Below are 19,797 nucleotides of genomic sequence, written 5' to 3' on the forward strand. Positions count from 1 at the left end.
TGGAAATACATAACCTATCAATTATTCCAGGGCTGAGCCTGGGCCATTTTGCTGCTTTTGTACACTTCACAACTGAAATACGAGGCGCTGTTCTAATGGAGAGAATGTGGTTCTCGAGTCACAGAGCTGTGGCCCAAGGCTTGACCCCAAACCTTTCTAGATGCGTGACCCTGACGACGTGAGTTGGCTTCTCCAGGCCTCAATCCCCTCATATGTGCGAGATGGAACATTACCACCTCCAGAGCCCGGCACACAGCGGGTGCTGCGTCCCGGGAGCGTTCATCAGTGGATGAACAAGGCAGGCCAAGAAAGAGGGGGGCTCATTTGGCCCCTGTTCAAGAGTTATGATAACATGAGGGGTTTCTGTCTACCACCCCCACTGAAAAGCCCTCACCACGGGCCGCCAACCTCTCCGGACCCTCCTAAATGTCAAAATGGTCTTTTCAGAGGACCCATGAGTCAGACCAGAGAGATCCCATGGAGAACAGGTCAGATTCGAGGGGGGCAGAGCCACATGCCTTGGACAAAATACTTCACCTCTCGCAACCTCAGCTGTCTTATGTTATAAATAGGGATAACATCACCTATTGTGTAGGTGACACAAGAAAACTAAAAGCCCGGTGCCCACAGTAGCTCTATACTTATTACCTTCCACCTTCTGCTAGGCACTAAACTCTGCAGCATACACACGAGGACGCCAGCTGTGCCACCTGAGGGTGGGGGGTGGTCCTGCCCCATACCGTGGAGATGGTCACATAGGAGTGGCAGCTAGAAGATGACCAGGGAGACTGCACAGGGCTAGGCAGAGAAAACGCTTGCCTGTGGCTTTGAGAATGGCTGGAGATGGAGCGGAGCCTTTATGGGACCTCGGGCGTCTGTCCCAAGACAGCTACCACAGTGTAAGCCACGCTCCATCCTGGACAGAGGGGGGCCCGGCCGGGAGGACAGAATGCAAGGAGGAGGGGTGGGGAGGGCTGGGGAGGGTCCGGAAGAAGCTCCTCTACCCACCAACCCCAGGGAGGGCCCCATCAGAGGCCTCTCGGCCAATCCTGAGATCCTGGGCACCCATGGCGGTGTGGGGGTCGGGCCACGGCCTCTAAGAAGGGGACAAAGGAAAAGAGTGATTGACTACCTAACCCGAGTCCAGCCTTTTCTCCAGGCTCTGCGTCATCCTGCCTCCCTTGTGTGGAGGATGAACGTGCAGGTGTCTCCAGATGTGCCCCCAAAGTTGTGCAAGCTTAGAGTTTTGCTGGGCTGGCATACAGGCATTGCAACACTCTGCTGAATGTGGGTTATGCACAGGGCAGCGTGGAAGCGGTGAGGGGCAGGGGGCAGGGAAAGGTGCGGTCCGGCCCCAGGCAGGGGAGGCGCTTGGGGCAAAGAAGAATTTCAAAGAGCTGAACCAAGACACTTGAAAAGTGCACCCAATTCAGCAGGAACCCCCCGGCCCCACACCAGAGGGTGGGATCTGCACTATCCCATCCCCTGGCGAGGATCTGCGTGTAGGCCGAGCTCGGGGTCAACCAAATTGATGCAAATAACCTCACCAAGCAAGGCAGGCGGGGAATTTCCACCAGAGAAGAGAGGCCGCTACCTTCTTACCGGGGACACAGCACGTGCCAGGCATGGTGCCAAACGCTTTCCACACGTTAGTTCACGGAACCCTCCCAGAGCCCCGTGAGGAGGGTCCTGCCGTTACTCCCAGCCTGCCCCAGGTGGTGCAGTGAGGAGCCAGGCCAGGCTTCGAGGCCGGGCTATTAGCGCCCATAGTGGCAGCTCTTTCCACTTGGCTCCGAAGGGCCATGAACACGCCAGGCCACAGGCCACAGCTGAAGACAAACGCTCATGTGGAGCTGAGGCCACATCAAGGAGGGAGGCCGGTAACCGGCTGGCGGGACTCTGATAGCAGCCTGCACCGGGGGCTTCTCAGGGCAGCCATGCCCCTGGGGGTCCGCTCCAGGGTCAGAGGGCAAATGCCTGATCTGTGCCAATGCCCAGTTCCTCGGCTCAATGGCGTTTTGTTGAGCGCCGTCTGCAGGCCTGTGGCTTTATTTATTTCCAATCTGGTTTGGAAACCCTGTGTCCAGAGCTTTCCAGACAGGCACTTCTGGGGCAGGAGGCAATTAATAACTCCTTTTAATTGCCCAAAGAAGAGAACTCAATAAGACTCGTGTGGGCCAAAGGAGAAGGTTTGCTTTGTTCCTTTCCACATGGCCAGGCTGCACTGGCCTTGCAGCTCACACACCGGGGCCATCATTTCCACTCAGCATCTCTCCTCTTCCGAGCCTTCGGTCTTGGAACTCCACACCGCAGTTTCCAGCGCAAGAGAACCAAAATTCCACACCCTCCTCTGAAGCATTCCTTCCACAGAGACAAGTAACTTCCTCTTGAGCCCTCTCTGCTCGTCCAGCTGGCCCTGGAGCCCCCGGGCCTCCTCCCCCTCCTGACCACTGGATGAGACCACAAATGGGGTATCCCCTCCTTGACAGTCCCAGGAATCCGCTGTAGATCAACAGTAGTGAGGGTTCCGTCATCAACTGGATGCTCCACTTCTGGAGATTTGGTTCCAAACCATAGACATAGCCCACTGTCTCTAGGCATCTGGGCCCTCGGGAGCGTGGGTGGGAATTCAGCAGGAGAGGGCAGGTAGCAGGGGAGGGGGGTGCGGTCTCTACTTCCATGCCTGTCTCCCGGTTCCGTGAAGGAGTCCCCACGGTCACCAGGGGCCTAGCCAGGATAGGCACACCGCCAGGAACATCTAACAAGCCCCCGGGGATGAGGCAGGAAACTGCCTACGGCCATGCTCAGAGGGGGAGTCCGTTCAGTCACCGGGGCATTCCTCTCTGGGGCTTCCATCCCGGGTGGGGTATCAGGGGCCAGGAGGACGTCTAGGGAGGCCAGCGCTCCGAGCTGTGGTGCGCATCGGTGAAGTGTGGATGTGTGCTCACAAATTCAGGTGTAGAGGTGCTGCTAACCTATTCCAGGGCTTTGGAGGGGGGCTAGAAAAAGAGGTCCCCTCGGGCAGACCCAGCCTCAAGAACACAGCAGGACGTCTTTTTCTCTAGGATCCGCAGCTTGGAGAGCAGAGTATCGACTGCATATCTAGGCCCTCTGAACTTCTCACGGGGGCACCTTTGTGCGGTGCGTCTGCGCCAGTCCTAACAGGTGAACCTGCGTCTCAGTCCCCTGGGAGTTCGGACTTTTTAAACATACGGTGTGTGTGTGGGGGGGGGGGGGGGGTGACACAGACATTCCAGACCGGAGCACCGAGTGACCTGCGTAGGGGGTGCTGGTGTGTGACAGGAGCCTGGCAACAGTCAGATTTGTGGAAGTGGCTCAGGGCTGGGAGCTACGTGGGTAACAACCACCAAGTGTTCTAGCTGCTCTTCAGACGCAGATTCTCTCGGTTCCCACTCAGAGCTCACCGATCCTGCCTCTCAGTTATCCTCTGAGCGGTCCCCGTCCGGTTCCAGAGCTGGACACCAGACCTGCTGCAGTTGATATGACTCTGTGAGCTAGCTCAGGGCCATAAGCGGAGTCCATCAGAGTATTTGTTCTAAGGGTAAAGGCAATTGTGGCCATAACCCAAAGTGGCAAGGCCGTAGGCCTGGGTCCGGATACACCTGTTTATCCTCACTTAACGAGACAGAGCACCCAAGGGACTGTGGTCAAACTAACAAACCAGCGCCGCCCCCACCGCAGGCAGTCACCTGCCTCTGTGCAGCGTGTACAAGAATGAAACCTGTGCTTAACACTTGACAATAACAACGACTAACACTTACTGAGCGGTTTCTATGTACCAAGCCCTGTCCTGAGGACTTTTCAAACATAAACGTATTTAAACCTCACGACTGTGAGGTACGTGCTTTATTATTATCCCATTTTAAAGATGAGGAAATCAAGGCCCAGAAAGGTTCAGTAGCTTGCTCAAGGTCATATGGTTACTAAATGACCGAGAAGAATTTGAACCCAAGCTATCTCCTGGATACCACCTTGCAATGTTTCAGACAGGGTTCCTGAAGGCCAGGAGACCCTGACTTAACCTAAGTGCTGACTCTGCTACTCTTCCCTTTTGTACACAGAATGTTTTCAGGGGTGGGGGTGCCATAAAGAGAAGAAAGTCTGGTACGCTTCCAATCTGTAACCTCTAATTTATATGCCTTTTATTCAAATTCTTCCAATGTGACAACAAGCTAAAGGGCTTAGAGAAACAACATTTACTGAGGCCCTATAAACCTTGTGCCCAAAGAACTCACCTAGTATTATGAAGTCTCCAAGATAACCTTGCAAGGTACCTACGACTGTGCCCATTTTGCAGATGACATAACCCGAGCACAGGAATAAGGGAATTATTTGGCCAATAGTAGAAATGAACTTAGAATCCAGGTCCCTCTGATTTCAAAGAGGAGTTGGCGAAGGAGATCCAAGGGGATAAGAAGAGGGAACAGCCATGGCTGGAAAGGGAGGGGGCCACTGAAGCAGGCGTGAGCACCAGGTGTGGGACCCCACCAATGAGGATGGTACTCCCAGAGCACTCCAAGGAGGAGTCTCTCCCTGGGTTTGGGTATCTCAGAGCTGACCCCATCCCTGGGGTTGCTCTCAGGCCCCCGGAAGGGTTCCCACCCTGTTGGGGGCCGGGACTGCGCGGGTAGGCCAGGGTGAAAGGCTGGGAGTGGGGACGGGACTCCCGTCCCGCCGCAGCTCAGGAGTCCTGCTGCGACTTGCTGGGAATACCAGAACCCCAGTGTTTACGGGGCGGCAAGTACGGCCCCCTCCACCCCGCGACGCCCTCGGGGGCGGCCCAGCGGCTGGCTCTGGTCAGCATCAAAGACAAGCAGATGGGCAGGCGGACCAGCGGGTAGCCAGCACCGGGCGAGGGGGGGCGGGGAGCGAAAGGGTTGGCGGTGGGGGGGGGGGGGGGCGCCACCGCCGAAAAGGGCGCCCTACCAAGGGGCGAGCTGGGACAACAGAGCTGGAGAAAGACCCCCTCCCCGCCCACCAAAAGGGAAGAAAGGGGCCCGCGGCCCCACAGCTGCCCTCTCTGCTCTCTCCCTCCCCGCAGCGCTCCGAAAGGAGGAGGGGTCGTAATGGACCCCAAGCCTCCGACAGGCCCCCTCCTCCCTCCCTCCTTTGTCACGGCAGCCTCCGCACGGGCACCTCCCGGCCGCCTCCCCTCCCTCCGACCCCAGCCCGCGCCCCCGTGGGGTCGCCCCAGCGCTCACCCAGCGGCAGGCTGATCCGAGGGGCGAGCGCCCGAGTCGGCGGCGGCGGCGGCAGCAGCAGCAGCAGCAGCAGAAGCAGCAGCGGCGGCCAGGGCGGCAGCGCTCTCCGCTGGGCGGGCGGTCGGCTCCCCCGGCCCATCGCGGCGCTCCGGACAGCGGGGAGCAACGGCGTCCTCGGGGCTCCGGCTCAGGTGGCTCGACTTGACTCGCGGGTGGCGGCCCCGCCCCGCCGTAGACGGCCCGGGTCTCTCGACCTGGGCGGGGAGCTGCGGTCACGTGGGCCGCCAGCCCCCTCCCTCCCAACCCGGCCCCTCCCGGACGGAGCCAGCCCGCGAGCGGAGGGAGGGGCCGAAGGAGGAAGTCGGGCGCCCGGCCTGGCCTCTCCCGCGCCGCTCCCGGCCCAGCCCGCCCCGCCTCCCTCCTCCCACCTCCCACCTCCCCGTTCCCTCCTCCCTCCCGGCGCGGGAGGCCCGAGCGGCGGCCGCGTGCTGCGCCCTGCTCTGTGCGCCCCCGGAGCAGAGCGGCCCCCTCGGTCCCACCCGGCCCCCACCCCGCGGGCCCTGCCGCCGCCGCCCCACCCCCTTCCTGCTTTTCCACGACCCCCTGAGCGCGTGGGGTTGGGAAAACGCGTGGGTCTCTCCCTGGGCGCCTCCCGAGGGTCGAGCCTTGGTCTCTCCTCACCCCCCACCCCCGCGCTAGTGCTCCGAGCACCCACTTGCCCGTGACCAAAGGAATCGGCCGAGCTCGTGCTGACGACCAGGCTGGTTGCTTCCGAGTCTAATTTCTGCACCGGTCAACCCACCTGGGGTCTTGGCAGGGCGGTCACTACAGGCTCAGCGCCCGCTCTAGGCACCCTGCGCGGCCATCCACGCCTAGGATTCTGCCCACACGAAGCCGCATCTCGGATGGGGGGGGGGGGGGGCGAGGCAAGATTAGCCTAAGTGGGGTAACGGGGTATAAGGTAGTGCCAGGGGCGTCTGAGCTCCTCCACAGCCTGCACGTTGCCTGGGAGGGGAAAAGACTCCCTCAGACTGGAGTGGAATCCTACAGGCACCCACTTGGAAGAGGCAAGGTCCACCCACCCGCAATCCTCCTGGCTCCTCACATCCTCAGGGATGGAGCTTAGTTCTGACGGGACCAGGGCTGTCAAGCTGCAGACTGGACCTCCCAGTGGGTCCTGGAATCAATTTAAGGGCTCCCTATTAGCATCAAAAAAGAAGCGGATGGGGCACCTAGGTGGCTCAGCTTTAACTTCTGACTCTTGATCTCAGCTCAGGTTTCGATCTCAAGGTCCTGAGTTCCAGCCCTCTTTGGGGCTGGGGGGGGGGGGGGAGGGGGGAGAAGAAAAGCAAATATGGAAGTGCAATGATGATGGAAGGGATAAGAAGGTGTGGGGAAACGTGTTTCACCTTTTCCTAAATGTGCACAGGATCACAGTAAAATGGAATTCTTCCTATACTTCAGGTCAAAGAGAGTTTGAAAACCTCCGCCAGGCTGGTCATTTCCAGGGCAGTGGTGCAGGTTTCTCCAGGAATTAGCTGGAAAGTTCCTCTTCACCCCCTGCCAAAACTAGCTTCCTCAGAGCCACCAGCTTTGGCTCTCAGCCCACCCCCAGGGCTCACCGCACCCTCTCCCACAGGGTGGCTGTCAGGAGATGGGCACAGTACTCACACAGCACCAGGTCTCCTCTCAAAGGGAGCCCTTCCTCATGCTCCGTGATTTCTGTACCTCCCATCATCCCGACACCCTTCTGTGGACATGGTCCAGGCTAACAGCACCCCTTTATAAAGGGGCTTCCAGCACTGGACACAGAATTCCACACGGGGCGTGGACAGCACCTACCACTCGGGGCTCTAGCATTGCCCAAGCCTTGGACACTTCACCTCTATTAATGGTGTCAGTCTGTCTGTAGCCAGTTATGTTATGTCCAAGCTTCTATCTGCAGCCACGACCTCTGTCCCGAACTCCAGATGGCCTCAACATTTCTACGGGGCTGTCTTGTCTGACAGGCATCTCATATCCAGCATGTCCTACACTAAGCTCCTGACCTCTCCCCTCCCCCTCCCCAAAGGGGCCCCTCCTGTATGAGCTTTCTCCATCTCATTAAAAATTTTTTTATATTTATTTATTTTTGAGAGACAGAGACAGAGCACAGTGGGGAAGGGGTAGAGAGAGAGGGAGACATAGAATCCCAAGCAGGCTCCAGGCTCTGAGCCATCAGCAAAGAGCCCAACGCAGGGCTCGAACTCACGAACCATAAAATCATGACCTGAGCTGAAGTCGGACGCTCAGCCGACTGAGCCACCCAGGCACCCCTCTCCAACTCATTTAAAGGAACTCCATCTTCAAGCTGCTCAGGTTAAAAACCTTAAACTACTTTCTTTCCTCTGGTTTCTCACACTTGACCCCCTAGCAAGTCCATAATCTGACCATTTACCACCTCCCCAGGGGGTGGGGGGTTGCAGTCAGCACCCTCTTTCTCTTGGTTACTCTGAGGTCCTCCTAATGGCTGCCTCTGCTTCCACCCTGGCTCCCCTGCAACCTGTTCTCAACTCAGCAACGAGAGTGAGTCTTTCGAAACCACAGTCAGGTCATGGCACTCCTCTGCTCGACACCCTCCAGTGAGTCCCCGTCTCGCTCAGACTAAAAGCCCAAGACTTAACAGTGGTCTCCAAGGCCGTGAGTCATCCTCACCCCCACCTCGCCACCATCTACGCCAGGCCCGCCCCCAGGCCAAGCACTCAGGGTAGGACCTTGGCCCTGGCTACTCCCTCTGCCTGGAACACTCTTCCCCCAGACAGCCAGTGACTGAGTCCCTTGCTTCCTTCACATCTTTGTTCAAAGATCACCTTCTTGGAAGAATCTGAACTTCTCCCCAGATTCCCTTGACCCTGAGATTTTTTTTTCCAAAGCGCCGATCACTCTTGTTTAGTGTTTCCTCACTGTCTGGAATCCTCAGCTGCCCCCACTCCCCAGCACCAAGAATGTTGCCTGAGGAAGGCAGCGGTTTTGCTTATTGAGCTAGTTATTAACTAACACGGCCCAAGCAGTGCCGGGCATATGGGAGACCCTCAGTAAGTCGTGGCTACGTGAATGAATGAATGAATATGACCTAAGAGTCACGGAATACTGCTGGCTCATGTCAACAAACCACCAGAGCTACTTTTTTGATATCAACTTTGCTCTAGTAAAGAGTTCCCCCCAAACCTCAAATTACGCAATTTAACATTTTCAACCTAAGCACAGGACTTCATATGGATCTCCTTTAATTGTTTAAAAAAATTTTTTTAAGGTTTATTTATTTTTGAGAGAGAGAGAGAGAGAGAGAGAGAGAGAGAGAGAGAGAGAGAGACAAGAGTGTGAATAGGGCAGGGGCAGAGAGAAAGGGGGAGACACAGAATCTGAAGCAGGCTCCAGGCTCCGAGCTGTCAGCACCGAGCCCGACGTGGGGCTCAAACTCACGAACCGGGAGATCATGACCTGAGCTGAAGTTGGATGCTTAACCGACTGAGTCACCCAGGCGCCCCTCCTTTAATTTTTTTTAAAAGTTTATTTATTTATTTAGAGAGAGAGCACGAGCAGGGGAGGGACCGAGAGAGAAGGAGAGACAAAGAGAATCCCAAGCAGTCTCTACACTGTTGGCGCAGAGCCTGATGGAGGGCTCGAACTCAGGAAGTGCAAGATCACGACCTGAGCCAGACGCTGAGCCAGACGACCGAGCCACCCAGGCGACCCACATTGATCTCTTTGAATCTACTGGTTCTGGTCCAGATTTCATCCTATTGAGGTCATCTTGAGCATTAATTCTGTTATCACACATTTGGCTTCTCTTTTCAGTTCGCAATCATCTGTAAATTTGATAATAACTTCTTAGCCTTTATTCAAGTCATTGATAAAAAATATTGGGTGTCGTGATGCCTGGCTGGCTCATTTGGTGGAACATGAGGCTCTTGATCTGGGGGTTGTAAGTTCAACCCCCATGCTGGGTGTAGACATTACTTAAAAATAAAATCTTAAAAAAATATATTGGCTGAGCAATCCTAGCACCCAGCTCCTGGTTCCTAAATAACACTCATTTATAAAAGGTACTGGGACTCCTTGGGGAAATGAATGGGAAAGTACAAGGCGAGCCTGGGACATTTCGTTGGGCTAGAAAGCAAGGAAGTTATTAAAGATTAATGGGATAGCGTCATAAAAACTTTGACCCCGCTTGATGACTAAACTTGAGATAATCTGAAAATCAAAAAGCATACTGAAGTAATGGGTTCTAATGCATCAAAAGAAAACAATCCATTAGTCCACAGTGAAACTGAGGAAAACACACAGAGAGAAAAAGAAAGGAAGCTTGTCTTTACAAAGGAATGTTAGCTGACGAAGAAGAATAGACTTCAGAAAAATCTTGATTCAAGCGAAGGTAATCAATGGATGCTAAGCCATCGGGTGGAAGATTGTTAGGAAACCGCGGGTTAACAAGGTCTCAAAGTCTGTGGTAACAGCGACTTTACTAATTACGGAAGGGAAATCGGATCTCTGAGGGACAGCACTGGCTGCCACCATCCTAACCAAGCGGTCTAAAGTAGCATCACCAGTAAGGCGACTAGCTGACACAGTTCCCCCCCCCCCCCCCAGCATGATGCGGTAAGACATGCAAAACATTAGCAGTCCTCAGAGCACATCGGTCAATGCTGATACATTGATGATACATCCAGCATCTACATTCTAGGTTGGACTCTTCCAAAAGGTCAGTCTGGGGACACCTGGGGGGCTCAGTTGGTCGAGCTTCCGACTTTGGCTCAGGTCATGATCCCATGGTTCATGAGTTCCAGCCCTGCGGCTGTCAGTTAGTTCAGGGCCTGCTTCAGATCCTCTGTCCCCTTCTCTCTCTGCCCCTCCCCAGCTCATGCTCGCTCACACACACGCACTCTCTCTCTCAAAAATAAACCTTAAAAAAATTTTTAGGGGCACCTACGTGGCTCAGTCGGTTAAGCGTCCAACTTCGGCTCAGGTCATGATCTCATGGTTCGTGGGTTCGAGCCCTGCGTCGGACTCTGTGCTGACAGCTCAGAGCCTGAAGCCTGCTTCAGATCCTCTTTCCCCCCTCTCTCTGCCCCTCCCTTGCTTGTGCTCTGTCTCTCTCAAAATAAACTTAAAAAGTTTTTAAAAATGACGTCAATCTGGTGAAAGACAAAAAAGACAAGGGGACTATTTTAGATTAAGAAACTAACAAGACATGGGAATGCAAACTGGTGCAGCCCCTCAGGAAAACAGTGTGGAGGTTCCTCAAAAAATTAAAAATAGAACTACTCTATGACCCAGCAATTGCACGACTAGGAATTTATCCAAAGGATAAAAAAAAAATGCTGATTCAAAGGGGCACATGCACCCCAATGTTTATAGCAGTGCTATCAACAATAGCCCAAGTATGGAAAGAGCCCAAATGTCCAACAACTGATGAACGGATAAAGACGTGGTATATATACAATGGAACACTACTTGGCGATGAAAAAAAAATGAGATCCTGCCATTTGCAACAACATGGATGGAACTGGAGGATATGATGCTACGTGAAATTAGTCAGTCGGAGAAAGACAAAAATCACTCATATGAAGACTTTAAGAGACAAAACAGATGAACATAAGGGAAGGGAAGCAAAAGTAATATACAAACAGGGAGGGGGACAAAACAGAAGAGACTCATAAATACGAAGAACAAACTGAGGGTTACTGGAGGGGTCCTGGGAGGGGGGGATGGGCTAAATGGGGAAGGGGCACCAAGGAATCTACTCCGGAAATCACTGTTGTACTATAGGCTCGCTAATTTGGGTGTAAATTAAGACAAATAAAAAAGTAAATAATAATAATAAAAAAAGAAACTAACAAGGCATGATAATCACATGAAATATGTGAAACTGATGGGATCTTGAAAGAGAAAAACAGAACGCCAAACAGAATCGGGAAAATGTTACGAAGCACCGTGTGTCAGATATTACGGCACTAGTGGTCACTTTCGTAGGGATGATAAAGGCATTGTGGTTTCAGGAGAATATTATCATCCTCCAGAAATGCCTGCTGAGGTTTTGTAGAGGTAAAGTGTCATGATGTCTGCAACCTACTTTCACATGATTCAGCAAAAATAAGTGTGCTGTGTGTGTATGGGTGGGTGTTAGAAACGGTGTGACTGCAGCTGTCACAAAGTTTTAACCACTAATTAATATAGAAAAGTTACAGGTGTGGGGCGCCTGGGCGGCTCAGTCAGTCAAGCATCTGACTCTTGATTTCAGCTCAGGTCATGATCTCACAGTTCGGGAGGTCGAGCCCCATGTCAGACTCTGTGCTGACAGTGCGGAGCTTGTTTGGGATTCTCTCTCTCCCTCTCTCTCTCTCTGTCCTTCCCCCCGGAGTGCTCCCACACTCTCTCTCTCTCAAAATAAATAAATTAAAAGAAAAGAAAAGAAAAGAAAGGTTACAGGTGTTTGTGTATTAGTGTTTTGGAAGTTTTGGGGGGGGGGGGAACTGGGTAAGATGGGGCCAAAAGCAGAGCCCAGCGCCACTAGAGACCTCTATCAGGGTGAAACTGATCAACATCCTTTGAGGGCTGAACAAAGAGCTGTGTCCTAAGTGCCCTCCTTAGCCCACACTTCTCCGTAGTATCCACAAGAGTATTATGAAAAAAAATTGCAAGAAATCTTGTTGACATCAAGGTACCAACTACCTTGGCGCAGCATTTCCTTCTACCGTCTGCCTACCATTCTAACCCGGAACAGGGCCTGGGCAGCGGCACGTGCTCAGTTGGTATTTGTTGAGTGCCCAAATCCCCATGTCACCTAGCTCCCCAAATGGCGGCACGGCTGGTTTGCCCTAGTGTCTTGGCAACACAAGGGTTGTCTGCCTGTTCTGCTCATCCCCGAGGAGAGGAGGCAGGGGCTAACGAGGCCTCGCCGGGTGGTTAATTATGCCCTGCTCACGGCTGCCGAAATGCTTCAAGTGCGTCTTATGCCAACTGGGTGGCAAGCCTCTTGGGGAGAGTGACCAGTCTTGCCTTTGGAACCCCCACCGCCTAGCACGGCGCTCTGCTAGGGCTGACAAAATGAGGGGCCCAACTTTGGCCCGGAGATGTGTCCTCCAATCCACACCCCACCCTCGGCTCTCGTGGGCTTCCCTGTCTTCCGCCAGCGTGCTAATTTGTTCTCCCCAGGCTGGAAAAAACAGGAGGACGATGGACTGAGAAAAACCTCATTTGAGCTGACTTCCTGTGGGCTCAAGAGTGGTTCCCAAGCCAACGCTGTGTCTCCTGCTCCCCTATGCCACTCTTGGACGTAGGCAAGTCTTTCTCGGCCAGTACATCGGTGTTTATAAAGAGCTCAGGGGCGGCTTGGAAAGACAGCATAAAAAGAGAGAAGAGAAAAGCAATGCTTCTGTGTAGGCCCCCCCCGCCCCCCCCCCCCCCCCACCCACTGCCAGCAAGATGAAGTCGTCAAGCCTGGACCTCTCTTTCCCCATCTGCACTCACACAGCCCTGGCCCTTCCTCTTCCCATCCTGACCCTGGTCCCTTCTGTCTGCTTCTGTGTTTCTCCCTCCCTCTCAATCTCTCCCTTTCTCGCCCCCTCTCTAGCACACAGACACACACACACATACACGACAAGGACAAAAACGCACAAATGAAAGGTAAACTGTGCGTGGGAATACACACAAAGGGGCCAAACAAAACTCCTCTATGGTGAGAGATGTTCGGACAAGGGGGCACGTGCCTAGTATAGGCAGACGAGGAAACTTTAGGGATGACCCAAATATTCTCTGTCTTAAGCTGGGTGCCGGTATCCCAAGTGTATACAAATGTTAAAATGTTTTGAGTTGTACACTTAAGATGTGTGTGTTTTCCTGTATGTAAGTTCATATCTTACACCTGTTCTCATGGGGGAAAAAAATCACAAAGAGGCCAAAAGGTTAAATAAACAAAACAACTTGGGGGGGGCACCTGGGTGGCTCAGTCGGGTTAAGCGTCCAACTCTTGATTCTGGCTTAGGTCATCATCTCACAGTCATGAGATCAAGCCCCGAGCTGGGCTCCACACTGGGCATAGAGCCTGCTTAAGAGTCTCTCTCTCTCTCTCTCTCTCTCTCTCTCTCTCCCTCTCTCAGAAAAACCCCAAGTCACCTGTAGAATCAAGTGGGGGAAGAACAAAGTGAGAATAGCGACAGAAGAGGGAGAAAATGAAGAGAAATAAGAAAGGCTACAAGAGAAAGAGGAAATAAAGGGAAGCCCGGGTAGAAACACAAAGCGAGGGGTGCCTGGGTGGCGCAGTCGGTTAAGCGTCCGACTTCAGCCAGGTCACAATCTCGCGGTATGTGAGTTCGAGCCCCGCGTCGGGCTCTGGGCTGATGGCTCGGAGCCTGGAGCCTGTTTCCGATTCTGTGTCTCCCTCTCTCTCTGCCCCTCCCCCGTTCATGCTCTGTCTCTCTCTGTCCCAAAAATAAATAAAAAACATTGAAAAAAAATTAAAAAAAAAAAAAAAAAGAAACACAAAGCGAAGGAACCCACGTGCCCACCGCCTCTCTAACCCGCTCAGCACAGAGGGGAAACGGCAGGGGACGCAGGCACAGGGCAAGTGCTGGCAGTGGGGTGGTCAGCCCAGGGCACAGCCGGCTTCCCCAGCGATCACTGTTCATTAATCATCTATCGGTACGGCCCCTGCGCAGGTGCAGGCGGTCCACGACCTGGGGCACCGACGGCTCCCGCCGGGGGCCCCCCACCCCCGCCCCCACCGCGGCCAGGCCCGCCTGCTCTCATTCCCACCCAGGGCAACCTTGCTTTCCAGCTCCCACAATTCTACCCCGGGAGTCACTGCTTTGTTTGCTGGCCACGGGGAGGGGCCTCCCGCCAAGCCCAGTGGAGCCTGAACCCAGAGGTCCCATCCGCCCCTCCCGGAGCGGCACCGCGCTCCGCCCCGTCCTGGGTTCCGCTGGCAGGCCGCCCGGCCAGGCCTCACAGACACGCACTGGCTGCGGCCCAGCTCCCCGGGGCCTTGGCCCCCCGCCACCAGCCCCTCGTAGCCCTGGGCCCTCCTCTCGTGCCAACCTGCAGCTGCAGCTTCCCCACCCCCCACCCCTGCCGGGGCTGGGCACCTCCCCGGGGGCTGGGCAGCGGTTCAGCTGCAGCATCAATACGTTTGGATGAGGAAGCGACACCAGCCGGCACACCCTGCGTGTGCTTTCAAATCTGCCAACGACTCCAGCTCCTGGGGGCTGGGAGCGTCCTCTCGGGCCGCAGCCTCTGCGGCTGAGGCCACTCACAGGGTGGGCGCCAACACTGCCTTGGGATCCCCTAGGCAGCCTTTAACCAGAGTCTGGCAAAAAATGCCGGTGGGCCCGTGGCCGTTCCCCGCTCCAGTCGGACCCCTCCACCGGTGCCTGGGTCTCTCTGGCTCCGGTTAAGTGCTAGAACCCAGTGGCCAAGCACGCCAGGTCTTCTGTCCCAAGGAGAATCTCAGCCCCACCCGTTACCCTGTGGGCTGTGGGCACGGCCACACCCCACGCCGACGTCTCTGCACCTCGGCTTCCTCCTCTGTGAGACGGGACCACTAGCAGAACCTCACGGGGCTCGGCGGGAGAGCGAGCACACGGAGTGACCGGCAGCGCGGCACTCGGTGAATAATCTGCGAACACAGCCAGGCCTCTTATGGGGGCAGCTCGCCTCGCTCTACCTGAAAGTTGGCACGACCTCGGTCACTTTTAACCACCTTATGTGCCCAGGCCCGAGGACCCCCTTTCTGGCCTCTCCCGTGGGGCTCAGCTGCCTCCTGCAAGCCCAGAGCCGAGGCTGCACCTCTCGAAGGGGGAAGGAACTGGCCCGCCCAGCCCAGGCCCCGGCCGCGCCGGCTGTGGCAAAAAGCCTGCCACCCGCTCCGGTGCCAGCCCCGCTGGGGCCTGTTGGGGCCTGAGTCGGCCACTCCCTGGGAGGGGATCCCCTGCCCCACGGGGCTGTGGTGCAACCAGCAGGGCTCAACCTGTCCCAGTCCTGACACGGTAGAACATGAAGTTGCCATTGTCGCTGCCCTGCCCCCGACAAGTTCAGGAGGGGCTGTGCGCCTGTGCCTGCGGGCCTGCTCACACAGGGGGCCCGGAGGGCCTGGGGGACGCTTGGTACCTGCCACCCGGGAAGGGGCACAGGGACCCTCCTTCTCTGAAACCACTGTGGCCACTCATAGGTGGGAGGTAGATGTTCTAAAGATCTAGGGAAGTCTGGTTTCCAGTTTGACTTGTCAGGCCTGGGGCCCCTCCCTTCCCCAGATCCCAAGAAGTCAGGAATCCATTTCCCCATTTGCAACCAAGTTCTTCCTCCTTGAATCCCACTCTGGGCTCCAGACTCCTGGCCACCGGCCCACGAAGGGAGAGAGCGGCCCGGGCCAGCGCCCTTCCTCCACCCCAGGGAACTAACCTCCTTTCCAGAAGCCTAAGGCTCTCCCTTCCCAAAGATGAGGGGCTCTTTGACCCCTGTGGTCTCCCGGTCACCTCAGGTCACCCAGTTATCCCCCAGAGACACGACCTTGCTCTTGATTCCCGTGCTTCCTGCAGGGTGGACCGAGGCAGGCAAGCCCACCAGGGTGATGCGGGATGGACCCGTGGCTTCCACGGATTACCTGCAGTTCCAAAGGCCGAACCATTGCCCTGCTTTGCCCGGGGGGAGGGAGGTGGACCCACCCACCACACCCTAAAGCAGTGGTGTCAGGAGACAGCATCACAGAAAGCAAAGATCCGCGCTTGGACAGTTATCTTGCATACCAGTCACCCAGCCCGTGACCCCGGCAAAACCACTGATGCATTGTGAGTACGCCCTGGGCTAGAGTACGCTATGAGGCTCCCAGGGGGCCCAGCTTGTCCCAAGCAGAGGAGGGCTTCTGAGGGCCCTGGGCCTGGGGCCTGGACCACCCAGCTGCGTAGGCACTGCCCCAGCTCCGCCAGCTGTGTTTTCCACAGGGACCCCATAAACCCCCTGAATGAGAGCAAGACCCACCTTGATCTTCCCAGGAGCTTGTTCTATAAGTGTTGCCTTAGTTCTTTCATTACAGCCTATGAGCAGCAAAGCAGAGCGGGGGGCCCCTTAACCCCAAGGGTGGGCCTCAGGGAGCTGAGAACCCCAACAATGAAACGTCGTTTCTGGTGAGAGGGATCAGAGCTTTCCTCTGATTTTAAAAAGATCGCTATTCCCTTGGGGCACCTGTGTGGCTCAGCTGGTTGAGCCTCCGACTCTTGATTTTGACTCAGGTCATGATCCCAGGGACGTGGGATCGAGCTCGGTGCTGGGCTCTGCCCAGAGCATGGAGCCTGCTTAAGGTTTTCTCTCTCTCTCTCTCTCTCTCTCTCTCTCTCTCTCTCTCTCTCTCTCTCTGTGTCCCTATCCCCTGCTTATATTCTCTCTCTCTAAAATAAAAAATATAATAATAAAAAATCCCCCTCCCCGCACACAAAAAGAACCATTTCCACGAGATGTGCTAATCTGCAGACACAGGGACCTTCCAAAACCAGCCTTTATCGGGTAAGAAGAAATTATATCTCATTTTGAAGTAGTTTTATAACCTTGACACGAATTGTTTGGCAAACTATTCCCACGTGAAGCCAAGTTCTACCTATAGTTAGAATTGCAACCAGGGTTTTGTCTCAAGGTACAGCCATCCTCCTCTTGATAATATAAGCCACTGTCCCTTTCCCTTCCTCCTCTCTCCCCTTTTCCTGCCCTCTTCCCTTCCCTCCTTCTTCCATTCACTCAACAAAGTATTTCTTGCGCACGTGCTACTTGTCAGCGCTGATGACACTGAAGGAAACTGACATGGTTGCTGCCTTCATATTGCTTACAGTTTACCAGGATCCCTTAAACTGTTCTTTCCAGGGAATACCCATCCTGGTCCACATCTGTCCAGACACTTTCACTCGCTCCTTCCTTTGTCTCCCAACAAAGGTATCAGCCAGGGGCCCCTTGGCAGAGCCCCAGAAGTGCTCCCAGGAGGCGCAGGCTAGACTCCTGGATATTTTCAGCTGATTTCCGGAGCGGCCCCTCTGGGCTCGGGCTGCACTGTGCTCACTTTTCCAAAAAGGCACTCACTGTGCTGTGGTGAAACGCTCACCGACACATTGCATCCCTCTCTCGCCACCTCTTCTACAAGCTTTTTGAACGTAGGGGCCAGGCCTGCCTAACTCAGGTTTTTAATCTCGAGCCCCAGCGCAGAGCTCAGAAGCAGCGGGTACCCAGTAAATGTTTAATAAATGAACAAATGAGTTTTCTGCTCTAGCTGACTGCCTCGAATCACTTCCAAATGATTCATTCAAGTGTTCCTTCCTGGATCTCTTTTCCCACCCTCCTCTCAGGCTTGTCAAAGGAAAAAGCACCTCACTGATGTGGGAAGTCTTACTTCCCTGCTTTAGGGCAGCCAAAGGGTTTCTTCCTCATCTGTCTGAACAGATTTGTTGGCTTCAAAAGACATGGTATTTTGGAGAGCTGCTGAATGCTTGGCTCCTGGAGGTTTATTTCAGGCAATCATGTCAGATATCGCATTAAAACAAGAGCCCAAGGCACAGGACCTACATGCACGAGGTAGAGAGCAGCTCTTTCCACTCTCCCCAAGGCTCCAGCCTCCGTGGTCCGTCTTTGGATCACCTGTCAACAAAAGCTTGAGCCCTGGGTTGCAAAGACATATATCCCAGATTTCCCCGAGCTTCAGTAAAATAACCACCAAAGGCGACAACCACGGGCCTGCAAGTCAGGATACTGGGTTCAAACGGTGACCTTCCCAACCCACTGTCATCCTGGGAAGTAGTTTAACTTCTCTGGGTCCAGTTTCTTTTATGAAAATGAGAAGATGGAATCAGATGGATTCCTAAACCTCTTCCAGTTCTAAAGCATCAACGGGGATGGGGGGCGCCTGGCTGGCTCAGTCGGTGGAGCATGTGACTCCTGATCTCAGGGTCATGAGTTTGAGCCCCATGTTGGGTATAGACATTACTTAAATAAACAAAACGTAAAAACATAAAAATAAAAAAAAAATAAAGCATCAATCGGAAACATAACTTTTTTTGAATCACGAGCTTCACCGCTCTTGTGACATTGGACGCTTACAAGAATCCCGTGACTCATAAATCAAATTACCTACTCACATTCGTGTTAGGAAACGTGAGCAGTGGGCTCACGACCTTCCCCAGGTGATCCAGAGCTCCTGGGTCTTTTTGCCAGACCAGAATGACGGCACAGTGGCCACCAGAGCCGCCTCATTTCCAGGATCCCAACCAACCGTCTTTCCTTCCTAACCCCCACATCCACGTGTCACTCAGAAACAGCCATGACAAAAACCCTAACTCAAAGGTCCCACGACTTCCATTCTGAGGAGGGACCCGGGCTTTTTCCAAATCCCAAACGACTTCCCTCCCGCCAGCGCTCCTGCCTCTCTTTCCATTCCAGACTTGGGAGCAGGGAGCAGGGGAGCAGGAGTAAGACACCGATTAAAAGGCCTCCGCGCTAAGGCCCCGGGGTGGCCATGGGAACGAGGGCCCAGCCTCCGGCGCTGCCATGGCAACGCGCTCCCCCAGTGGCCGGCGCCAGTGCCCATCAGAGCGTGCAGGTGGCGCCCTCTCGGGAGAGGGGCCCGGCGGGAAGCGGGGGCGGCGGCGGCCTCTCGGTCTCGCCCGGGCCCGCCCCCTCCCGGGCCCGCGGCTCCCCGCCGCCCCGCCCCCTGCGCCTACCTGCGAGGGTCACGGCCCCCGCGCGACCACCGCCCACGGCAGGGCCACCTCTGTGCCGCGGCTCCTCTTCCCGAATCGCCCTCGGGCTCGCCCCGCCTGCCCGGCCGGGCCGACGCACTGCCCGCGGACGCGGAGTGACCCCCCCGAACACCTCCGTCCCGCGCGGCGTCCCCGGAAATGCGGGGCCGCGGCCAAGCCCCGCCCCGCCCCGCCCCTGTTTATGGGAACTGTCCGGAGGCGCCCTCGGGGGATCGCCCGCTGCCCAGCGGGGCCCTGCCACTGCCACGCGCCCCGGGGCGGGGGCGGTCACTCTAGACTCGCCGCTGTACCCGTCTCCCCCGGTCGGGATGCCTCCACTTACAGCTCGTCAGCCCAAGGAGGCCGCGGGGGCTTCGGGGGCCGCGGAATTGCGCCCTCCCTGACCTTGGGAAGCCAGGCCTCGCTTGTCCTGGGCCCCGCCGGGGACGGGCTCACTAGCTAAACCGACAGGCGGGAGTTGGGGTCCTAGATCTACTACCAGCTAACTGGCTGTGTTACCTAGGACGGGATCCTTAACCTCTCTGAGTGGGCATCAGTACCGTAGAGACCTCACAGGGTTGTGGTGAGAAGTGCATTTATGTAGGCACACACCTGGCGCATGGTCAGCTCTCAATAATGGCAGTATTGTTTCCAACGAGAGGCAAGTGAGAGCCCGGCGCAGAGCCACCCTCCACGAAACCACCCACGTCTCTGCCCGCGGTACATTCTGCTCGCGGCGTCCCTTGACCTGCCTTGGGCCACGCTGTGACAGGGAAACGAAAAGAAACGAGATCTGCGGGAGGGGTGAGAGATACGGTTATAAATATCCA

General features: G+C 55.5%; 1 protein-coding gene across 1 annotated transcript in view; it reads right to left on the reverse strand.

Annotated features, from left to right (window-relative positions):
* Positions 1 to 19,058, reverse strand: part of SEMA4B (semaphorin 4B) — a 39,920-nt gene extending 20,862 nt beyond the window's left edge. Inside the window, exons 1-2 of the mRNA XM_043553934.1 lie at positions 18,950 to 19,058; positions 5,223 to 5,476 (exon numbers count right to left, since the gene is read on the reverse strand). Of these exons, the coding sequence (XP_043409869.1) occupies positions 5,223 to 5,361 (139 nt within the window). The 5' untranslated portion in view covers positions 5,362 to 5,476; positions 18,950 to 19,058. The remainder of the gene's footprint in view (positions 1 to 5,222; positions 5,477 to 18,949) is intronic.
* Positions 19,059 to 19,797: the final 739 nt, after the last annotated feature.

This window comes from Prionailurus bengalensis, chromosome B3, assembly GCF_016509475.1.
Source record: "Prionailurus bengalensis isolate Pbe53 chromosome B3, Fcat_Pben_1.1_paternal_pri, whole genome shotgun sequence".
Classification (NCBI taxonomy): Eukaryota; Metazoa; Chordata; class Mammalia; order Carnivora; family Felidae; genus Prionailurus; species Prionailurus bengalensis.